The sequence below is a fragment of the Sus scrofa genome, chromosome 11, assembly GCF_054392235.1.
Source record: "Sus scrofa isolate SSC_HxYL_T2T_F1_AM1 chromosome 11, Sscrofa_HxYL_maternal_Yorkshire_Landrace_v2.0, whole genome shotgun sequence".
Classification (NCBI taxonomy): domain Eukaryota; kingdom Metazoa; phylum Chordata; class Mammalia; order Artiodactyla; family Suidae; genus Sus; species Sus scrofa.
The window spans coordinates 16175509-16199930 of record NC_139393.1 but is presented as its reverse complement, the minus strand read 5'-3'; the positions used below and the strand labels follow the sequence as shown (position 1 = coordinate 16199930).

Sequence of the window (24422 nt, the reverse complement as noted above, 5' to 3'; positions counted from 1 at the left end):
TCGGGTTGTTGTTTTGTTTGTATTTGTTTTTGCTTTTTAGGGCCACAGCCACAGCAAAGCTAGATCTGAGCCACATCTGTGACCTACTCCACAGCAATGCCGGATCCTTAACCCACTGAGGGAGGCCAGGGATCGAACCCAAATCCTGATGGATAGTAGTTGGGTCCTTAACCCACTGAGCCGCAAAAGCTTTTTAAATGTGAATACTGGCTTTAAAGTGTTCGTTCCAACATATGAAAATCCAGTGACACACATTCAATAGACTTACTTGGTTAAAGTCTGATAGAAAATTAAATACTTTAAGAGTCCCCATCATGGCTCAGTGGAAATGAATCTGACTAGCACCCATGAAGATGCAAGTTTGATCCCTGGCCTCGCTCAGTGGGTTAAGGAGCCAGCATTGCGGTGAGCTGTGGTGTAGGTCGCAGAAATGGCTTGGATCTGGTGTTGCTGTGGCATAGGCCAGCGGCTATAGCTCTCATTTGACCCCTAGCCTGGGAACCTCCATGTGCAGTGGATGTGGCCCTAGAAAGCCCAAAAAAGAAAACTGAATACTTTGCTTTTCAAACATACTTCACCATAACCCTTGACCATACTGGCCTTATAAAAACGTAAACAACAGTATTCCAACTTGATAGAAATAATGAGTAACATTTATACACACAGTCCTTGGGCTAAGAGACCAAGAGTATGTTGTAAATATTAAAAGCCTCAGTAAGTAAACATGAACTTCACTATTATTATCAGCTAGGTTTATAGTTCTAAAATCCATGTGTCTATCCACAGATGGTTCATGATGCTGAAACGGACAGAGTAATATTTAATCTACTCAGCTGTCCCCCTCTGTACGATGAGGTTAAAGTCAAATTTCTCTCTTCGGTGAGTAATCAAGAAGCAATCTATGCCATTAATCTTGTCTCGTCTTTTGAATAATTCTGGGTTGGGATTTCCTTTGCTACATTTCCTGACACAGGAGATGATAGGAGATGTCAACTCCTAGCCAGGGATGGGGAGAAAAACAAGTCAGATCTATAAAAAAAAATTTTTTTTATTTTTAAGAAGAACATATAGAATTTTTTTTTCTTTTGTCTTTTTAGGGCTACACCCTTGGCATATGGAGGTTCCCAGGCTAGGGGTCTAATTTGGAGCTACAGCTGCCTGCCTACACCACAGCCACAGCAACGCCAGATCCTTAACCCACTGAGTGAGGCCAGGGATCGAACCCACAACCTCATGGTTCCTAGTTAGATTCGTTTCCACTGCACCATGATGGAATGCCCTCATTTTTTAGAAATTCTATACAATTTGCTTTTTTTTTTTTTTTTTTTTTGTCTTTTTGCAATTTCTTTGGGCCACTCCCACGGCATATGGAGGTTCCCAGGCTAAGTGTCCAATTGGAGCTATAGCTGCCGGCCCCGCCAGATCCTTAACCCACTGATCGAGGCCAGGGATCGAAGCCACAATCTCATGGTTCCTAGTTCGATTTATTTCCGCTGCGCCTCGATGGGAACTCCTGCATGTATTCATTTTCAAATAAGAAAACAAAAAGCAGGATGTTTAAAAAAAAAAAAAGGTATGTTTTACTACATAGCGCTGGTAATTTTGGTTTATATCTTTTAAACAGTCCTCCCCATAATTTACAAAATACTTTAAAATGAGGGAGATTGTGCTTTCCTTCTCCTTTGATGTATAATTCATTTTAAATAATGTTTAATCCAACATTTATGAAAAGGAAGAATGTCTGCCATTGTCATTATTCTATCATGAGGATATAACTTATATTGACCAGTTATAAAACATTTGTCTGAGTATTATTCTGCATATAGTAAATTTCTAAGCATTAGTAGTTTTTTTCCTATTAAATCCAACAAAACTGCCAACAAGTAACTATGTGGATCAATTTAAAGCTTATTTCCTGTGGCCTCCTTCATCCTCTGCTTGCTCCGTGCTGGGGGAGAATTTATTGAGTTTGAAATGGGAAACGTATTGAAGCGAGTAACCTGGGTAGTCCCCATACTGGGTGGTTATTCCTTGAACAATGGGGCTGGTCTGAATTCTCTTCATCAGTAGTTTCTAAGCAGAAGCACCAACCAAGGGCATGAGATGAAAGCACTTTCATCAATTTTAGTTATTTCTATCATCATCATCAACAGTGGTTAATAAGCCAGTGAAGCAGCTTCTTATAGAAATGGATAACATATTGGGGCATAAATGGGCATAGGATGCTAGTAGATTCTGTTTAGCATTATCCAAGCCAGAATAAAAAGATCAGCATCTAAGTTTATAAATACATATCATAGAGAAAATACATTTATTTCCTTGAAAATTTTGCTAGAAATGCTAAGAGAAAGGAACAGTCATCTCTTAAAGCCTCCTCCTTGCTGTCTTGAGTGTAATATTAGAGCCTAAGTGCTGCATATTTAATAGCTACAACTATTTGATGAACATAAAAATGAATACAGGAAGGAATTTTAATCCCTTTGGAATGATTAGTTCTTGGTATAAGTTTTACTGTGAAAAATAATCTCTTTTTTTAAACCACGCCTTTTTAGAATCTGCCTAAATACTACGACAACTGTCCATTTTTCTTTTGGTTCCACACGTCTTTTATACAGAATAACAGGTATGTCTAGGATATAATCCAGTAGATACCACTTCATCTTCAATGTCTATAAAAACTTTAATAACAAGTCTTTGGCTAATTGCCATAAGCTCAATTTACAGAAACCACAAAAACCCTTGAGTCACAGTTCTTCATTAACTTACTTACTGTGATCTGTTTTTTTTTTTTTTTAAATGTGGATAGCTTGGAATTCTCTGGCTCAGTGGGTTAAGGATCCAGCATTGTTACTGCTGTGGCTCTGGTTACAGCAGTAGCTCAGGTTTGATCCCTGGCCCAGGAACTTCCACATGCTGTGGGTGTGGCCCAAAAAATACTTATATAAGGCTAGTCTTGAGACCTACTGCTGCATTATAAGTTAATACATAATACAATCAGCTCTTGATTGTGGTCATAAATCCCTCCCATGGAAGTTTAAATGAGTCTACTCAGTACCTTGAATATGGCAGGTCCTCAGTATGTGTTGATTTACTGATGACTGACTTACCAACACCAAATTTTATGCCACAGCAAGGGGTCATCCAGAGAGGCTTCAGCTAGTTTAAAAGCTGACTGACACACTTACACCTAGGGAAGACGTTATAAGACAGTATTAATGAAGACAGCTTAAAAAAAAATGACTAGTCTTCCATTTAAAAATGATTTTCTAGGGAGTTCTCTTGTGGTGCAGCAATTAAGGATCTGGCATTGTCACTGCAGTGGCATGGGTTCAAGCCATAGCCTGAGAAATTCCACACGCTGCAGGTGTGGCCAAAAAAAAAAATTGTTTTTCTAACAACTAAATTGGGTAATCTATTTTTTAAAAAGTATTTGACTTGATGATTATTCTATCATATCTAGAAACTCATTCCTAAATCTGAAAATTTGAGATTATTGGTATCACGATACCATCTAATACAAAAAGATAATATTCAAAAAATTGTACAGGTGAGTTTTGAAGCAATGGTTGTGATTGTATGTTAGCATGAATGGATAGTTCTCATGACAATCCTACCCTTTGCTTCAAATGTGAACTGCATCTAATCCCACCTCAAGTCCGGGACGGCAATAGTAAATGAACATCTAGCCTACACACCTACTATGCACACGTATTTAGTCAACTTCAATAGAATGAACTTTGGATTTGATATAACATTTGTACCATTTTTTCCTCTGGATATATACAGACAGAAAACTGACTCATAACATGAGTAAAATCCCTCAAAGAGACATCTGGGTAGAAATTCCTTTGGTGCTACTCTCAGAAGTGGTTCTTACTAAAGGACACAGTTTTTTCCTCTTAAAACACCATGTTTATAAGAATTTGGGCCAGATCTACCTGTGCATCTTGGAGGGTCTCCTGGAGAGGCAAGGGCCAGCTGCTGCTCACTGTAGGGTCTGGACAGTGGAGGCAGAAATCCCAGGGAATCAATGGCATGAGCTCCTCTGGAGGCTACCATTTTGGAAAATTCTGGCCCCACCCAACTGCAGGAACACAGCCACCTCTAATCCCACTGCTTAACATGGCTTTGTCCAACAAAGGGATGAGACCAAGCTCCACCCACCAGCGGGCAGACACCAATCCCTCCCATTGTCAAGTCGGCACAAGTCCCTGAACCAACTTCAGTCACCAGTGGGCAGAAGCTGGTGGGGCTAGAGAAGCAACTGGGGCTACAACCCTGCAGCCTACAGAAAGGAGACCACAAACAAAAAGCTAGACGAAAATGAAATAGCAGAGAAATAAGCTCCAGAGGAAGGAACAAGACAAACTCTGAAAGAACTACTAAGTAAAGTGGAAATAGGCAACCTACATGAAAAAGACTTTAATGATAATAAAGATGATCCAAGATCTCAGGAAAAGATGGAGGCAAAGATTAAGAAATTAAATGTTTAACAAAGAAATAGAAGAATTAAAGAACAAACAGATAAATAATAACTGAAATGAAAAATACCTTAGAAGAAACCAATAGTACAATACATGAGGCAGAGGAATGATGAGATTTAAGACAGACTGGTGGAAATTATTCTGATGCAGAATAGAATTAAGAAAAAACAAGGAGGGAGAGTTCCTGTCATGGCTCAGTGGTCAACGAATCCGACTAGGAACCATGAGATTGCAATTGCACGTTTGATCCCTGGCCTCGCTAGGTAGGTTGGGAGTCTGGCGTTGCCATGAACTGTGGTGTAGGTTGCAGACGTGGCTCAGATCCCACATTGCTATGGCTCTGGTGTAGGCTGGCGGCTACAGCTCTGATTGGATCTCTCGGCTGGGAACCTCCATATGCCACAGGTGCAGCCCTAGAAAAGGCAAAAAGACAAAAACAAACAAAGAAACAAAAAAAAACAAGGAGGGAGTACCCATTGTGGCACAGTAGAAATGAATCTGACTAGTATCCATGGGGATGCAGGTTCTTGCTCAGTGGGTTAAGGATCTGGCATTACCATGAGCTATGATGTAGGTTGCAAACACAGCTCAGATCCCATGTTGCTGTGGTGTAGGCCAGTGGCTGTAGCTCTGATTGACCCCTAGTCTGGGAACTTCCATATGCCATGGTGGAGCCCTAAAAAAAAAACAAAAAGAAAAAAAAAAGTAAAATAAACGTACAGTCTAAGAGATCTTTGGGATAACACCAAATGCAACATTTGCATTATAGAGGTCCTAGAAAAAGAAAATACCTAAGAAAATATTTGAATAAATAATAGCCAAAAACTCCCCTAACATGAGAAATGAAACATCAATTCAAGCCCAGGAAACAGTGAGGCCTATGTACAAAAAAACCCGAGGAGCACCCAAGACATATATTAATCGTACTGACCAAAATTAAGCACAAAGAAAATGTTAAAAGCAACTAGCAAAAAGCAACAAATAACATATAGGGAGGGCCCATAAGATTATCAGCTGATTTTTCAGCAGAAACTCTGCAGGCCAGAAGGGAGTGGCACAAAATAAAGTGATGAAACCTACCACCAAGAATACTCAGCAAGGCCCTCAGATTGGATGGAAAAATCAATAGCTTTACAGACAAACAAAAGTGAAGAGAATTCATCACCACCAAACCAGCTTTACAGAAAATGCTAAAGGAAATGCTCTAGACAGAAAAGCAAAGGCCACAACCAGAAACAAGAAAAAAAAAAAAAAAATTAGAGGGGTCACTAGTAAAGGCAAACATACAGTAAAGGCGAAAAATATGGTATCAAAATCAGCAATTGTGAGAAGAGGAGAGTTATGATCGTAGAACATTGGAAAGTTGAAATTAAATGACCAGGAACTTAAAATAATCTTGTGTATATATATATATATATATAAAACTACTATATCAAAACCTCATGGTAACGTCAAACCAAAAACATACAATAGATGCACACGCAACTAAGAAAAAGCAGCCCAAACACAATACTAAAGATACTCAAATTACAAGTGAAGAGAACAAAAGAGGAAGGGAAGAAAAAGTATGAAAACAAACACAGGAATTAACAGTAGTAAGAACATCTATATCAATAATTACCTTGGAGTTCCTGTTGTGGCACAGCGGAAAGGAATCTGAGTAGGAACCATGAGGTTCTGGGTTCAATCCCTGCCCTCACTTAGTAGGTTAAAGATCCAGTGTTGCCGAGAGCTGTGGTGTAGGCTGCACACATGGCTCAGATCTGGCGTTGCTGTGGCTCTGGCAGGCAGCTGTAGCTCTGATTAGACCCCTAGCCTGGGAATCTCCATATGCCATGGGAGTGGCCCTAAAAAAAAATTACCTTAAATCAAATTCCCTTTTGGCATAGTGGGTTAAGGATCTGGTGTCACTACTGCAGCCGAGGTCACTGCTGTGGCATGGATTTGACTGGCCCCAAAACTTCCGCATGTTGCAGGTATGGCCAAAAAAGGGAAACAATTACCTTAAGTGTAAATGGATTAAATGCTCCAAACAAAAGACATAAACTGAGTAGATACAAAAGTAAGACCTGTGTATGTGCTGTGTATAAGAGATTCTTTTCAGATCTAGAGACACATGTAGATTGAAAGTGAGAGGATGAAAAAGGTATTCCAGCAAATAGAAATCAAAAGAAAGCTTGGGTAGCAATGCTTATCATACAAAGTAGACCTTTAAGAAGATACAAGAGACCAAGGACCCTATATAATGATCAAAGAATCAATCCACAAAGAACATATATAATGCACCCAACACAGGAGCACCTCAATATATAGCCATAACAGGAGAAACTGAGAATAACATGATAATAGTGGGGGGCTTTAACACCCCACTTACAGCAACAGACTGATCATACAAAATCAATAAGAAAACACAGACCTTAAATGATGCATTACAACCAAATAGACTAAACTGATATAGAACATTCCATCCTAAAGCAGCAGAAAACTACCACATTCTTCTTAGGCGCACATGGAACATTTTCCGGGATTGCATCTTGGGCCATAAATCAAACCTCAGTAAATTTTAAAAAACTGAAGTCGTGACCACAACACTTTAAGATTAGAAATCAACTACAAGGAAAAAAAAAAAAAAAAACACTAAAAGGAGACTAAACAATATGCTACTAAAACAAGCAATGGATCACAGAAGAAAGACAAGACAGGAGGCAGGATTAAGATGACGATGTAGAATGATGAGCTTACCTTCTCATGAAATCAACAAAATTACAACCAAATAGTAAACAATGTTCAACAAAATAGACTGGAAACTATCCAAAAAGATAACCTACTCCACAAGTCAAAGAGGAGGCCACATTGAGATGGTAGGGGGCTGAGTACGTGATATAAGCAACCCATGCCGGCCAGGTGGGGAGCCCACAGAAGAGAAAGTAACTGTATTGAAGAGGCTCACTAACAGGAGTGAGAGTTTTGAGCCCCGTGTTAGGTTCCCTCTCCTGGGGATCTAGCATTGGGAAGAGCCCCCGGAGCATTTGGGGTTGAGGGCCAGTGGTATTGGTGCACAGGAGCTCCACGGGACTGGGAGAAATTGAGACTCTGCTCTATAAAGGTGCACACAGGCTTTTATGTGCCCCAGGTCCCAGGGCAAAGCAGACACTCCATAGGAATATAGGCAGACCTGCCTGCAGTTCTTGGAGGATCCCCTGGGTAAAAAGGGGGTGAGTGTGGCTCATTGTGGGGGAAGGACATCGGAGACAAAGATCTTGAGAATAATCATCAGTGTAAACTCCTGCAAAGGTGGCCACTGTGGAAAAATTTGGCACCATCCATCAAGGCTGAGAAGCCCCAGACTACACAACAGACCAAGAGGGAACACAGCCCCACCCATCAGCAAATAGACTGCCTAAAGACCCCACAGACACATAGTTGCCTCTAATCACACCCAGAGACAAAGACCCACCCACCAGAGGGCTAAGAATCAGCTCCAACCACCAGCTGGCAGGCACCAGTCCTTCCCATCAGGAAACCTGCAATAAGCCCCCCTACCAACTTCACCCACAAAGGAGGCAGACATCAGAAGCAAGAGAGGCTACAACCCTATTGTCTACAAAAAGGAGACCACACTAAAAAACCTATACAAAATGAAAAGGCAGACGATTACGACTCAGATAAAGGAACAAGAAAAAATAAAAGCAGAACAACAGCTAAGTGGTTTTGAAAATATCAACTTCCATGAAAAAGACTTTAGGAATTCCCGTTGTGGCACAGTGGTTAACGAATCCGACTAGGAACCACGAGGTTGCGGGTTCAATCCCTGGCCTCGCTCACTGGGTTGAGGATCTGGTGTTGCTGTGAGCTGTGGTGTAGGTCGCAGATGTGGCTTGGATCCCGAGTTGCTGTGGCTCTGGTGTAGGCCAGCAGCTATAGCTCCGATTAGATCCCTAGCCTGAGAACCTCCATATGCCGCAACTGCAGCCCTGAAAAGACAAATAGATAAAAAGACAAAAAAAAAAAAAAAAAGAAAGAAAAAAACCACCACCAACAAAACAGTAACAACCCAATCAAAAAATGGGCAGATCTAAATAGACATTTCTCCAAAGCAGAGAAAGATGCCAAAAACCACATGAACAGATGTTCAACGTTAGTAATTATTAGAGAAATGCAAATCAAAAGTATAATGAGGTATCACCTCACACCAGTCAGAATGGCCATCATCAAAAAATCTACAAATAATAAATGCTAGAGAGGGTGTGAGAAATGGGAACCTTTCGTGAGAATGCAAATTGATACAACCACTATGGAAAACAGTACGGAAATTCCTTTAAAAACTACATCTAGAACTACCGTATGATCCAGCAGTCCCACTCCTGGGCATCTATCTGGAGAAAACCCTAATTGGAAGATAGCCCCATGTTCACTGCAGCACTATTGACAATAGCCAAGACATGGAACAACCTCAATGTCCAAAAGAGGACTGGATAAAGATGTGGTGCATATATACAATGGAGTATTCCTCAGCCATAAAAAGAATGATAATAATGCCATTTGCAGCAACACAGATGGGCTTAGAGATCATCGTATTAAGTGAAGTAAGGCAGGCAGAGAAAGACAAAAACAGGATATCACTTAAATGTGGAATCTAATAAAAATAAATGATACACAAGAATTTGTTTGTAGCACAGAAACAGACTTAAAGAGTTCAAGGTCAAACTTAGGGTTACCAAAGGGGAATCTGTGGGGTGGGAGGGATAAACTGGCAGGGTGGGGTTGGCACATGCGCACTGCTCCATAAAGGGTGTGCTTTACTAATAGGGAGACCCTACAGCACAGGGAGATCTTCTCAATGTTCTTAACTTACATGGGAAAAAAGAACAGATATATGTATAACTGATGCACTCTGCTATAAACTTAAACATTCTAAATCAACTAAACCCCAATTTAAAAAAAACTACCATGTTCATATTGGAGAGGCAACAAGCTTCATTCTTTCTCCTCACTTTCATAGTTTCTACAGGCTTAACATTTAAATTTCCATACTACCTGGTAAAGGTGCTTTTATTAGTTACGAGATGGATAACATTGGCATTTGGGGTGAATTAACATTCAAAAGACATCTGTTATTTTATTACTGGGTTTTAAGACACATCTAGTCTGACTGGTCACATACAGACATTTTATTAAACCCAGATGTTAATTCCATAAAAGGCAACGTTAAAAAAGAAAAATCAGTGACACGGTGTTACTGAAGGTTATATTTTGTCTTAATAAAATGGGAGAGCTGGCTTAGGAAGTTAACTAGACACAGAGAAGGGACCGAGACTGATGGTGGCCAGCAAGGCTTTTTTAAGGCTCGAACAAGGGTGTCCTGTAGCATGGAATGGGGAAAAATTGTAATCACTTTTTTTCTGTTCTAGGCTTTATCTTCCAAGAAGTGAACTGGACAATCCCCATAAACCAAGAGCATGGAAAATTTACCGTCCAGACTTTGCAGTTGAGGTACATTTTGATGAAGTTGTAGCTGGTATCTAAATAAGTTTCCCCTCCCGTATCTTGTTCTCCCCAATCCTTGCTCCATTTCCATGTCCTTTAAACCTATTTCCCTGCTGATATATGTACATATGTTTTTGAGAAATCTATTAAATATACAGAAAAGAAACGATCAGTGGTAATTTTTTGAAGGTATACACATCAAAGTTTTCATCTATATTAAGATACACTTGAAACAGTACACAGGACATTAGTTATTTATCACTTTTAAAAACTTAGAAATAAAACTTTCATATCAAAATAACCGGGATATTTAAAAACTGTGATCTTCTCCCAATATGTATATATACATTTCATCCCAATACTTACATATACATTTCATTTACTTATTTCCTCACATGTATTTGGCCAAGTACATATTCCCTTCTTTTAAATGGGTAATTACAGATTATTTAGAAGGGTCATTTTTTTTTTTTTTTTTTTCTTTTTTGCTATTTCTTTGGGCCACTCCCGCGGCATATGAAGGTTCCCGGGCTAGGGGTTGAATCGGAGCTGTAGCCGCCGGCCTCCACCACAGCCACAGCAACGCAGGATTCGAGCTGCGTCTGCGACCTACACCACAGCTCATGGCAACGCCGGATCGTTAACCCACTGAGCAAGGGCGGGGACGGAACCCGAAACCTCATGGTTCCTAGTCGGATTCGTTAACCACTGCGCCACGACGGGAACTCCTAGAAAGGTCATTTTTGACCCCTTCCTCTACTTGATTTACAAACTATTAACCAACATCAGAATGGCAGCAAAGACTTGAAAAAACCCAGAGAAATGTTCACAGCAGCAGCCTTCCACCCCCCAGCACATGCTTTTCTTTTGCTCCCAAGCACTGCACAGAGCTTGACAAGCAAGCTTCCTTTCATTACACACACAACGTCGCGAAGGCCAGAGAAACCTGGTAAACATGAATGAAGGAAGCTTCAGTGACCTCTGCTTTGGTGTAACATCACAAATGAAGTCAAAGGAAACATGCGCCTCGAGCAATCTACATTATTTTAAAATCCACCACGCCTCCTCACAACCAGCTTCATCTGAACTTGGGGAACTCTCCCGTAAGGTCACCTTTTCACTATAGACACTGGTGAGTCCTGTGTCCACAGGGAAGCATCATTTTCTCTTTGGTACCGGGTGCTATTTTTTTTCTAAATACCTTCACTGCCACTATATTGTAAGGCCACAACTGTTCTTTGAAAACAGTTCCATGTTGACTTTATTGAAATTATCCTTACTTGAGTAGTTTTCCCTTTATTGGCAAGGCTCTCAACCATCTAGCCCAACCTGAATCCATCAGGAAATGAAAGGTAGCAACTCATGAGGACCAGCACCTCTGCTAAAACACAATACGCTCATCCCTGAAAAATCTTGCACTTTGCACGAAATACACATTAAAATGGTTTGTGGGGCTGGAACAGACCACTCCCACTAAGCAAAGTTGTATGAGCACAGTAAGGTTGGCAACCACTTAGACTGGCAGCCCCAGGAGATCTGAAGGTTCCAGCAGTAGGTTCTTCTTTAAGGGACATTAGAGCAATACTTTACAGAAAAGGGCAGGAGGGTGCCCACCTGGCAGAGATGGGAGGACAGCTCCGGGCTGCCATCATCGTGGCATGGAAGGCCATGCAGGTGCTTCTCCTCCCCTCAAAACAGCCCACATTAAGGGTCCCAGCTACCAGTGCAGCAGCCCAGCTAAAGGCGTTTTGCTTTGCTGGCAAAAGTTCTCCTTCTCCTTCTCCTAATCTGACTCCGTTGGAGGAATATGCTTTCCAATCCCTTCCATGTCCTCATTACATTATTCCCTGGACTACGTGCTACAGAAACGTGTTACGGCAGAGCAGGTTATCCTATTTAACATTCCTGAAGCCATAATCCCCGGAAGGCAGATCAGGTAGTAGACTTAGGTGAATGGGGGGAAAAAGTGAGGCCTAACATCTACCTCTAATATTGGCAAAAATTGGGAAACCCCCATTTTTCAAAATCTTGCTTTTTGACTTTTTTTTTTTTTTTGTCTTTTTAGGGCCGCACCCTCAGCATATGGAGATTCCCAGGCTATGGGTCGAATCCGTGTTGGCCTACACCACAGCCACAGCAACCTGGGATCCGAGCCGCATCTTCGACCTACACCACAGCTCACAGCAACGCCGGATCCTTAACCCACTTCGCAAGGCCAGGAATCGAACCTGGGTCCTCATGGATGCTAGTCAGATTCATGTCCGCTGAGCCATGATAGAAACTCCTCTTGGTTTTTTTTTTTTTTTTTTTTTTTTTTTTGTCTTTTAGGGTCGCACCCAAGGCATATGGAGGTTCCCAGGCTAGAGGTCTAATCAGGGCTGTAGCTGCCGGCCTACATCAGAGCCACAGCAACTCGGGATCTGAGCTGGGTTCTTCAACCTACAACCACAGCTCACAGCAATGCCGGATCCTTAACCCACTGAGCAAGGCCAGGGATCGAAGCCACAATCTCATGGTTCCTAGTCAGATTTCTTTCTATTGTGCCATGACAGGAACTCCTCTTACTTTTTGAAATAAAGGAGATTACAGCTGGTCTCTGTTCTCTAACCACCAAAGGTCCATCAAAATTTCTGGCAATTATGTGCTGTCACTATTCTGCTTTTGCTCACAAAGTGAACTTGCAGGGCTACCCACAAGGATGCTCTCCCGAAACCCAGTGTAAGTCATTGAACAACTTGAGAAACTTACATCATTATATGTCAGAATGATATTGGTTTTCTTAAAACAGAATTGACTGACCTGGAATATAACTATCTAAAACCTGATATCAAGTTTATTAAAAAACAGAACGGCATTCTCCCAAAGCAGTCACATCACACCCACAGCCCGGTGGAGAGTGAAAGTAATTCTAGGGGGCCAAGTTTCCTAACTGGGGTGTATAGAAAGAACATGTATTTTTATCAAGTTGTTATTTCACATCGGGAATGTTGCTGACCAAACAGTGCTCATTGCAATAAACAACCACCTCGAAATGTTACCGTCCATCACGCTTCACCATTCCCCACGGCTGGTTCTGAGCATGTAGGTCAGGCCCTTCAACAAACCATATCGTCCAAGATTAGGCAAATAATTTAATGACAGAACATGAGAATTTTTTTAAGCACACTATTTTGAGTTACTATATTTTTGTCTGGAGTACAGATCTGAAGTGATACACATTGTACCCAAATACTGAACCATGAATGATTCAAGTAGAATGGAAAACACAGCAAAACTCCCAAATTCAATTTGCATTCCTTACTCCCACTCACCCTTACTCGCCTCAGGCCGTTTCTGTTGATTTTCGGTTAAACCGCGACAGGACCACGCGTGAGAAGCTCTACTGCCCAAGAAGAAGCCCGGTGGGCAATGGACCAGTTCACCTCCTGCTGGACACCAGCCCCACTTTCTAAGGTTGCTTCACTCCAAACGCCTATTCAGATGAAGCACCACTCAGGAGCTGCTGACCACTGAAGGATGGAGAAAGGTAAGGGAGAAAACTGGTTTTCAAGAAAAAGCAAACGGAAAACCAGGCCCAGCTCTGAGCCTATGGAGCAGCATCAATGTCTCCCTGACCCTCTGGCTTCCGGGACGTGGCTGGTGTCACCACTGAGGCTTTATGGGGAACAGAAAGCTTGTAGCAACTGGAGGCCTCTGCCCATGGGACAGACACACCACTATGGACTCATCCGAACACGTCAGCCTGGTCCCGAGGGCCGCACAGGCTGTGTAAGAGCACTTTACAAAAGCCCTCGGTGGTTCTAGAGCAGCATGGAATGAGGCAGCTTATTCAGTGAGGACAAGAAGGCCCTTTACACCAGATGGCCAGAGAATAGCTGTGCATCTCAAGTCGGTGGGAATCGGATGAACTGAGGTTTGTTGGTAGTGCATACATATGGCATCATTTAATAAAATTACTTTTGCTTCATTGCTTTGCAAAGTCACACCCCATAGACCCCATAGACTGAAATCCACTGGCGGCCAGCACCCAATGGCAAAGGTTCCAGCACCGTGAAAGCACACCAAGGGGTCCCACTCCCAGGCCTGGGGCAGCCCTGCCACCACCCATGTGGTGCTATGCAGGCACCAGGCTCTGTCTGGTTCCATCCGAGGGGAGAGGACATCGCCCACGAGCACTGTCACTCTGTCACTCTGTCCCCAGGCTGGGAGCCAGGGCTTCCTCTTGGCTTTGGCACTCTGCTCCCTGGAAGGATTTCCATTTGGCAAGAAGGGTATGGTCCAAAGTGGATGAACAGCCCACAGATGGTCCAACAGAATACTCTGGAATCCCACCCAGGCCAGGACCCAGAGGCAGGGGCTCGGGGAGGCTGTCAGCTGTAGCAGCACAGCCCCCTCCCCCTCAAGCCCAAGGCCAGCAGAGGGGAGCTCCTCGGGAGAGGGAGAGATGCTGGCACAGGTGAGGCCATGCCGCTTCCCAAAGGCTGTCGGCTTGAGGCCACACCCAACAGTGAGTCCGAGTGTGGAATGTGATCCCACCTAAAAGATGAATGGCACGGTTTGCACAGAGGAGAATCATGGGAAAATCCAGGATGCTTCCTCTGAAACTTAAATCAAGAGCATGGAAGCCACACTAGTGTGTGGGTATTGTCTCTTTGAAAATCTAGACGGATCTTCTCTTAGTTTTTAAGCACCACAGGAAAAAACTTGATAAACAGTGTAGTGTACGTGCTCAGCAGATTTTAAAAGAGACCCTACATCTAGAATGGAGTAAGCATTTATAACCGTCTTCAAGAAACACAGTTACCTCTGGGTTTTCCGATAAGATTTGAGATTAAACATGGAACTAAATTGTGCTTCACTCACAATGTAACCATCTAAACCTATCCACATAAAGGGTGATGCAAAACCTTGCTAGAGCTCTATCTGGCCTTTCAGATTAGGGACCTACGGCCAGTACCCCACCCTGCATGTCCCGCCAAGGACAAGAGCAGCCACTGTCCCATTTCAATACAATTATGGGCAGAAATTATCTGGTGTAAAATAGAGGCTCATCTATAAAGCTGAAACATTTAAGGTAGAAGAGTAGAAGACAAAAAAAGAAAATTCCCACGAAATCCCAGTAATTCCATGTTGGTCTTGTACTCCATGAACCCTGAGATGAACTGCAGTCCTCAGACGCCTGCATTTGGATCGAGGTTCACCAGAACATTTCAGTATGCTTCAAACTGGCTCATCATCAACTTCCGGCTGTATTCGTAGGCCAAAAAGAGTGCCCCATTGGCAGGGAACGCACGAATCATGGTAGGTTTCAGTCCAGAGTACAGAGCCGTTATCCCTAAAAAAACAAGAGGGTGAGCAGAGACTGAGACGTCTCCCCCTTGGAAATATCCCATGAACCTGTAGAGCACAGGTATTTTACGCTTCCAACTCCAGGCATCAGCGCTAAAAACCTAACGGAACAGGCTTCCCTGGACTCCTGGAACTGAATAAACTAGTGGAAACAGAGTTGCCGCCGTGGCACAACAGTATCGGTGGTGTGTCTGCAGCACCAGGATGCAGGTTCAATCCCCTGCCTGGCACCATAGGTTAAAGGATCCCACATTGCCACAGCTGTGGCGCAGGTTGCAACTGCAGCTTGGATCTGATTCCTGGCCCAGGAACTTCCATATGCTATAGGCTGGCCAAAAAAAAAAAAAAAAAAAAAAGACAACCTAGCAGAAACAAGGGCAAGGTCAGGTCTCCCAGCAAAGCTGGTGAGGCTCAGGTAACATTCCCCAGCCCCTTGCCTCAGTAACTCCTGGTAAATTGATCAGGTGGTGGGGAGCACTCACACGGGCAGACAGAAGGCAGCCACAGAGCCACAGACGGCAGCAGCTTTGCAGCTTCACCTGAGGGGTGAGGACCACAAGGCATCGGGCCAGGACAAAGCGGAAGTCAGAGGCCCGTTTCTAGCTTTAGCACTGCTCCAAGTGGTTCTAAAGATCCAGTCAGGTAAGGGAGGTGCAAAAGGGTTATGCGCATTTAAAAGGGGTTACTATTAGTGATATACAAATGTCTATGCTCTATTTGGGATTGAATGAGTTTCTGCATACTGTTACTATGGTCTCGCTCTCAAAATCAAGACAGACATGCACATCTCAAGCTCAAGCTACACAGTGGATGCTCGAAGAAGAGGTCTTCACTCACGTGTAGCATCAAATTGGCTTTATAGAAACACTACTTAAAAAAATCTTGGTCCTCCTGTATAACTACAAATTGACAGCACATCAGAAATTGTCTACTCCTTCCTAATTCCAGAAGTCTTAGCCTTAAGGATGTACATTCTTTTAAGTGTCTTTGTGATTCTGTGAGAGATCATCTCCTGATATTACGTAAAACAAGCGATGCTAACTTTGAGACATTTGTCCTCTTAGACAAAGTTCATACTTTAAAAATTCCCTCCAAGCTATTTAGGAAGAAAGAATCCTGCCCAGAGATTATAAGAATCAGCTTTAAATATTCTTGAGAATAATGAAAGTAAGCTAAAGAAAAGGGTTTGGAGCAAGTTCCTATTGTGGCTCAGCAGGTTAAGAACCTGACTAGTATCCATGAGGATGTGGGTTTGGTCCCTGGCCTCGCTCAGTGGGTTAAGGATCTGGTGTTGCTGTGAACTGTGGTATAGGTCGCAGATGTGGCTCCGATCTGGCGTTGCTGTGGCTGTGGCGTAGGCAGGCAGCTGTAGCTCCAATTAGACCCCTAGCCTGGGAACCTCCATATGTCGAGGGTGTGGCTCTAAAAAGACAAAAAAAAGTAATTTAAAAACAAATCTATAAACGTGAATTATATACAGTGCTAGATAAAGGATATGAGAGAGTTCCCACTATGGCACAGCAGATTAAGGACCTGGTGTTGTCTCTGCAGCAGTGTGGGTTTGATCTCCAGCCCAGCATAGTGGGTTAAGGATCTGGTGTTGCCACAGCTATGGCACCGATCACAGCTGTGGCTTGGATTTGATTGCTGGCCCAAGAACTTCCCCATGTTGAGGTGCAGTCCCAAAAATAAATAAATCAAAGATTTCAAAACAAAGGATATGAGGCAGGGAGATGAGAGCATTGACTCATCTGATCCACCTTGACCAGACTGGCAGGGAAACGACCGCTCCCTATGTTACCTCCTCCGGTTGTGCGCTGGGCAGACTTACCTTCATTTTTCACAACACTTATAAAGGTTCCAATGAATCCTGCCTGTTTTCCAGACATGGAAAGAACTTGAATTCTGGATTTGATACAATCCACGGGGTAAACAGCAAGCCAGAGGCAGATGCCGCCAAACCCTCCACTTAACATCAAAGGGACAGGGCCTAGGGAAGAAAATGAGCAAGGCTGTATTTTGTCTCAGCAACAGCTGATGTGACATTTCCAGGGGTCAGCATGGTAGTGGCTACAGGTAGGTGCACACACAAATGCTCAAGCTCAGAACACAGTTCTCTGGGGCAATGGTCAAACTGTCTCAGCACTGGTTGTGTGTGTGGCCATCACCCCAGGACGAGGGGCAGCCCCAGTGAGGGTCCGATTTGGGCGGGCCGCCCGGAACCAGCAGGCCCCCAGCAGCACGGCCATGCCCACCCCAAAGGATGAGAGGCTGCTGAAACACCGCTGCATCTTGTCTCAACTTTCTCAAAGTCTTTTAATATTTAAACGCCCCACAGCCTTGATTCCGCCTTTACCACGAAAAACCAAAGCCATCTTATTAAACGAGACAGTTAATCTTGGGAGCCTAACTCCAGAATAGGTCCCAAACACCGAAGGGGGATATTTAAGAAAAAAGTAATCACTCACGTGAGCCACGCATTTTTAAATTTTTTTTTCTTTTTTAATATAGCTGAGTCAAGCAGCTTATCAGGATGAGCTTGAAAGAACTACACGTCATGGTTGCTCTCCAAACCCTATCGAGGAGTTCCCGTTGTGGCTCAGTGGTTAACGAATTCGACTAGGAATCATGAGGTTGCGGGTTCGATCCCTGCCCTTGCTCAGTGGGTTAACGGTCCGGCGTTGCCGTGAGCTGTTGGTGTAGGCTGCAGACGCAGCTCGGTTCCTGCATTGCTGTGGCTCTGGCGTAGGCCGGTGGCTACAGCTCCGATTCAACCCCTAGCCTGGGAACCTCCATATGCCGCGGGAGCCGCCCTAGAAAAGGCAAAAAGACAAAAACAAACAAAAAACCCAAACCCCTATCGAGATTTCCTACCAAGTTTTTTAAGCTTACAGCAAGATGACTTCTCACAGGGAAAAAATTTCATTCTCCCCTAAAATGGATCCAGAGCAAATGAACAAATGTTATCCTAGTATTAAAAAAAAAAAAAAGTTGGCGAAGTCCTGCCTCAGCCCCTGCCCTGAGGAAATTACCAAGGAGGGAGTAAGGTGCTAGTTAGTGACCATCAGCTTCGCTACTCCTTTGGGATCCAGCAGCTCCCGGCGCCAGGCCGACCCCCCACAAGGGGGCGCAGTGCACAGACGCCCCTGCCCCCTGGACCCCCGCCCAATGCGGCTACGCCAACGGGAAGCCAACACCATCCAATCCAACGGCTGTCCTTGACCACAGGTTTACCTAATTCATCTTTTGATCTCCCCGATGCAAAAAAAGATCGGCTCAGTTCATAGCCCCCGAAGAAGAAGAAGTAGCCCGGTACTTCTCGAAGTAAAGTGCTCGACAGTCCATGGTAGAAGCCCAAGGGGCCGTCTTTGCGAAGGATGCTCTTCACGACAGACCAAACTGTGCTGGGAGGAGATGGGGGCAGAGAGATGGTTAGGGCGCCGGGGGAGGGCGCAGGACAGCCTTGGCTCCCAAGAGCCGCCGGGATGAGGAGGCAGCTGCTTTTATCCACCCAGGCACCCCGAGAGTAAAAGGCTTCTGCGGGAAGGACTCTCCCATAGAAACAACTAGAGTAAGTTTTGCCACTTGAACTATTTTCTATAAAGAGATTTTACTAAAATGGATGCACACATTTCTAGAAACCATCTTATCCGAGATCTAAAAGAGCCAATATCCATTTTTCAAGGATCAAGAAGTAGAATTACAATTATGAGGAGGACTGTCCAAAACTCAGCAAGAATACATCCACTCCCTCGATGCCTATCTCCTCAGCCTTTCTTTGGGTCTGGTGTGTTTTGAGGGCATTGGTTCAGGTGTTTCGGGTTTGCTTTGCGTTAATTCTAAGTGAGCAAGTAAACTTAAATGCTACTTCAAGGCAAGACACAAGAAATGCGCAGGGCTGAGCTACAGCTTTAAGGTGAGACACGCCAGGAATTTAGTTCTTAGTGGTTGTGTAAGAACTTTTTTATGAAGCAGACTGGAGCCTGCGGCAGCCAGAACACACACACTTTCAGTGCCGGCTCCTCTTCCCGCGGGCGGGGGTGGGAGGCACTGTCCTGGGAGGAACAGGGCCGGAAACCACATCAGTCAACTTAGTGAGCCCCCAGCTCCTCACTTGGTACCCAGCAGATGACTGGCTTGGACCAGGGAGGGATCAGGTGGCCAAGTAACAAACGCCACCTGCTTTTAATTTTGCTCTTCCTTCCCAGGCATCAGCCATTAGCTGGCCCTGCCTGGGGCACCCTCTCCTTCTATAAGTTGAACTAACAAAGTAATCCAACTCAGCACCTGCTTCCAATCCAAGTCTTAATGACATGCCACCACGGTGTGGGCATGGCTGTACCTAAAATGCAGTCAGCCAATACTTACAAAGCAGTACAGCCTTGTACTTTGTACAAGGTGTCCGTCTACCTCAGTCCTTTGGATTTAACAATAACTTTCTTTTAATATTTATTTGTTGCTTTTTAGGGCTGTATACCCGGGGCCTATGGAAGTTCCCAGGCTAGGGGCTGAATCAGAGCTACAGCTGCTTGCCTATACCACAGCCACAGCAACTCGGGATCTGAGCCACGTCTGCGACCTACATCACAGCTCACTGCAATGCCAGATGCTTTAAACCACTGATTGAAGCCAGGGGTCAAACCCGCATCCTCATGGATACTAGTCAGATTCTTTTCTGCTGCGCCACAACGGAAACTCCAATAACTTGCTTTAAAAATACTTTAAAGTAGGGAGTTCCTATTGTGGTTCAGCAGTTAAGACTGTATCCATGAAGATGCAGGCTTGATCCCTGGCCTCACTCAGTGGGTTAAGGATCCAGTGTTGCTGTGAGCTGTGGTGTGGGTCTCAGACGTGGCTCGAATCCTGCATTGCTGTGGCTGTGGTGCAGGCCGGCAGCTGCAGCTCAGATTCGACCCCTAGCCTGGGAAATTCCCTACGCTACAGGTTCGGCCCGAAAAAGCTTCAAGTACTTCCAAAGGACGCAAAGGCCTCATTCTGGGTGGTGTTGATGTTGTCTATCGTGATCTGAGCCCTGGTTTACAAAGGCATGTTCATTCTGTGACTCTTTGTCAAACTGCCACTTAAGAGTCCTTAGGATTTCTGGGTGTATTCCTGCTGTTGTGTGCTCACTGTACTGCAATAAACCTTTAAAGCTTTACACTTTTAGACTCCTAGGCTGTAGGAAAAATAGATTCAAGCTGGTTGTAAGGAATGTCATGGGTGCAGAAAACAGTTTCCTCACTGGATGGAAACTGATGACTCTAAAAACGGTCAGTTTACCTACAGCTTTTCTCCGGCAGATTGACTGGCTCTGAGTTCACCTCAGCAATATCCATGGCCAAACCTCTAGTTGGTTAAGATAAATAAGCAAATTCTGAGATTAATAAAGATAATAAATTGCTTTTCTTTTTTTTTCCCCCTTTTGCTTTTTAGGTCCGCACCCACGGCATACGGAGGGTCCCAGGCTACGGGTCGGTGAGTGGGGCCAGGGATCGAACCTGCGTCCTCATGGATGCTAGTCAGATTCATTAACTACTGAGCCACGACAGGAACTCCAGGATAATAAATTGCTTTTCAAGTCAATCATATACTAAATCACATTGAATTTGATCCAGACATTCGCAGGGTAACTAGAATCTGTTTAAGGCAGAGTTGGAGAGCAACTTGATCACTGAGGACTTGCTACGCTTGCAAGGGTTCTGATGAGGGTTTTCAGGATGTGAGCCCTTGTAGGGCCACCCGAAGGATGAGGGAGGAGACAGGAAGTTACACTAGGATCTGGGGTGCTCAGCTGAACGCTCACGTGCAACTGGAGAGTGAGCCAATATTCATCTCAGAATCCAAACTGGCACTATGAGAGCCAGGCCCTCAGTCCCAAGGCGGCTGCTCAGTGCCTCCCAGGACAGCTGGGGGCAGGCCTTATGTTCTCCTCCCGCCACAAGGGGGGGTAAGCTCCTGCTTCTCCAGTTCTGGGACATTAAATATTTGCCTCTGACATTCTGTGGCTGGGTGGTGGGTCCAACCAGAACATTATCTCTGACTGGTAGGGGGAAATGTCTGGAATAAATTTTCTCTGCCACTTCACGTTTTTTTTTTTTTTTTTTGAGGGGGGGGTCTTTTTTATTTTAGGACTGCACTTGTGGCAAATGGAGATTCCCAGGCTAGAGGTCGAATCAGAGCTACAGCTGCCGACTTACACCAGAGCCACAGCAATGCCAGACCCAAGCCACGTCTGCAGCCTACACTGCAGCTCACGGCAACACCAGATCATTTACCTGATGCGAGGAACTGAGCGAAGGCGAGGAGGGAACCGGCAGCCTAGTTGGGTTTGTCACCACTGAGCCAAGACGGGCACTCCATCTCTACCATTTCATTTTAATACAACATCAAGTGTAAAAACATGCAATACACCAAGGCAGCAGAGACAAGGTGTGTGCCCGAGCAGCACTTACTTCTGGCTTTTGGCTATCTTTCCTGACGTCTCCATCTCATACATGGTCTGCAGCCGGCACTTCACCAGCTCGGTGGGGCAGAGGACCAGGGCAGCAAAGGCAGAGGCGAAGGAGCCAGCAGCCGCGTTCTGCAGGTCACTGAAAGCACAGGAGACCAGTACGGCCCAGTTATTCATCCACGGGGCACGCTGAGACTCAGCAGTAAAGGAGAGCAAGCATGAGAGGAGAGGGACGTGTCCCCAGAGCCCACCAGGCACCTGCCGCTTCCTCAGAGGAGCACACAACCCTGGGAGGTGACAGCCATACCCCAGCGTCCACGTGGGAAAATGATGCCCAGAGAGGACACGTGCTGTGCCCAAAGTCACGCAGCTCCTGAGCGACACCGCCAGGATTCACGCCAGGCCTGCCCGACTGCAAACCCACGCTAGCTTTATTGGGCACAGCACCGTGGCCTGGTCATTTATGTCCCCCCCTCCAAGTTCCGAGGTTGAAGCATAATGGGATGGTATTTGGAGGAAGATAATAGGTTTAGATGAGGCCACGCAGGTGGGGTCCTGGTGATAGTGTCCTAGTCAAAAGGGACCAGGCGAGCTGGCGGGGCACACTCTCTACCAGGTGAGGACACAGCCGGCTGGCCCTCTGCAAACCCTCACCTGACACCAAGTCAGCCAGCACCTCGTGCTTGGATTTTCCAACCTCCAGAACTACGAGAAACAAATGTTTGCTGTTTAAACCACCCAGTCCATGGTATTTTGTTCTATTATCACACACGGTGACACAGAAAAACCAAAAAAACACAGACAGGAAGGAAATATTACACGTGGTCCCACCACCCCAAAACACACAGTATTAATGCTTTAGTGCGTTTGCCACTGAGCTTTACATAAAATTAGGTTCATGGAGTTCCCTGGTGGCCTAGTGGTTACAGCTCTAGCATGTCACTACTGTTGTTTGGGTCACTGCTGTGGTGCAGGTTTGATCCCTGGCCCAGGAACTTCCACATGCCCGTAGGCACAACCAAAAGAACCCCCCCCCCCAAAAAAAACCTCCTAGGTTCTAAGGCCACCCCCCATGCCCCAAATCCAGCTGGGAGCAGCCAAAAGTGTAATGTCACTGCCACTGGTGAAAACCCAGGATAAATTTTTAACCAAAAAGTTGCTCATCACCAAAAGATTCCCCAGCTCAGCTGATGATCTCCTGGTCCTCAGGTGCCCCGAGGCACGAGGGGCTCAGCTGGTGCCGCAGGAGGAGAGCAGCCAATGAGTCAGCAAACCCCACGTTGTAGGGCAAGTGGCGAAGCTGGAAATCTCAACGGAGGAATGAATGTGCATAAATGGAACAATTCATCTCATGTGGGTTAGTCCAACAGCCTCAGTCACCAGGTGGGTGGCAAAGCTGGAACCCAGTAAGAGTTCAAGGATGCGGGGGGAAGTATGAGAAACAATCGTCAGGAAGACTCCTGAGAGGTCATGCGGCTCAGAAAAGGAACTCCTCTCCAAACCCCAGGACAGCACCTCCGGCACGTGGTGGGGACGGCCTCCAACTGGGCAGGAAGGACTGAGCTGCTCACAGCTGGACAACTGGCCCCAGCACTTGCCCGATAAATGCCAGCCTCTGCTGTCACTGGACGGCCAGGACAGCTCAGACCTCCGGGAGCCCCGATTTAATACCCCCACCCCTGCCACCTGCCCAGATAGAGAGGGTCCCTCACCATCTCCCTCCAATCTGTGAGCAGAAGCCTAAAGACCTCCCACACTCAACTGCCCTAAAGTTATAAGAAACCAATGGCTCAGACACGACTATAACAAACCTCATTTTAATGCAATTTATTGCACTTCACATTTTATAAAAATTGAAGGGGAGGTTCCTGTCGTGGCGCAGTGGTTAACGAATCCGACTAAGCACCATGAGGTTGCGGGTTTGATCCCTGGCCTCGCTCAACAGGTTAAAGATCTGGTGTGGCCGTGAGCTGAGGTGTAGGTCGCAGACGTGGCTTGGATTTATTGTGGCTGTGACTGTATTGCTCGGCAGCTACAGCTCCAATTAGACCCCTAGCCTGGGAACCTCCACATGCCGTGGGTGTAGCCCTAGGAAAGACAAAAAAAAAAAAAAGAATTGAAGGTTTATGGCCACTGTGTGTTGTCAGATGATGCTTAGCATTTTTTAGCAATAAAATGGGTTTTTTTTTGTCTTTTTGCCATTTCTTGGGCCGCTCCTGCAGCATATGGAGTTTCCCAGGCTAGGGGTCTAATCGGAGCTATAGCTGCCAGCCTACGCCAGAGCCACAGCAACGCAGGATCCAAGCTGCATCTGCAACCTACACCACAGCTCACGGCAATGCCGGATCCTTAACCCGCTGAGCGAGGCCAGGGATCGAACCCGCAACCTCATGGTTGCTAGTTGGATTCGTTAACCACTGCGCCACGATGGGAACTCCAGCAATAAAATGTTTTTAAATTAAGGTAGGTACATTTCCTTTTGAGACATAATGCTATTGCACAGCTAAACTACAGCCTAGTGTAAACCTAACTTTACGTGCACTGAGAAACCAAAAAATTCAAGAGATGGTCTAGAACCAAACATGGAGTACCTGAGATGTGCCTGCCTAAAAGCAGGGGCCACCTCCCGTCTGGGCCTGATTTCCTATCCC

The 24422-nt window shown here is 45.0% G+C and overlaps 2 protein-coding genes across 20 annotated transcripts in view; one reads left to right on the top strand and one right to left on the bottom strand.

The window, feature by feature from the left end:
* LOC100625564 (phosphatidylinositol 3,4,5-trisphosphate 3-phosphatase TPTE2) overlaps positions 1–10137 on the top strand; it is an 81143-nt gene extending 71006 nt beyond the window's left edge. The window contains exons 25-27 of the mRNA XM_084981530.1: positions 787–879; positions 2553–2623; positions 9896–10137. Coding sequence (XP_084837656.1) covers positions 787–879; positions 2553–2623; positions 9896–10010 — 279 coding nt within the window. The 3' untranslated portion in view covers positions 10011–10137. The remainder of the gene's footprint in view (positions 1–786; positions 880–2552; positions 2624–9895) is intronic.
* The window catches only part of SLC25A15 (solute carrier family 25 member 15), a 58457-nt gene continuing 34666 nt past the window's right edge, over positions 632–24422 (bottom strand). For 7 of the 19 annotated variants that reach the window (XM_013980468.3, XM_084981075.1, XM_084981070.1 and 4 more), the window contains 4 exons: positions 21773–21910; positions 18555–18724; positions 17152–17310; positions 13090–15306 (listed from right to left, as the gene is read on the bottom strand). In XM_013980468.3, coding sequence (XP_013835922.1) covers positions 15182–15306; positions 17152–17310; positions 18555–18724; positions 21773–21910 — 592 coding nt within the window. In that variant the 3' untranslated portion in view covers positions 13090–15181. 19 annotated transcript variants of the gene reach the window in all.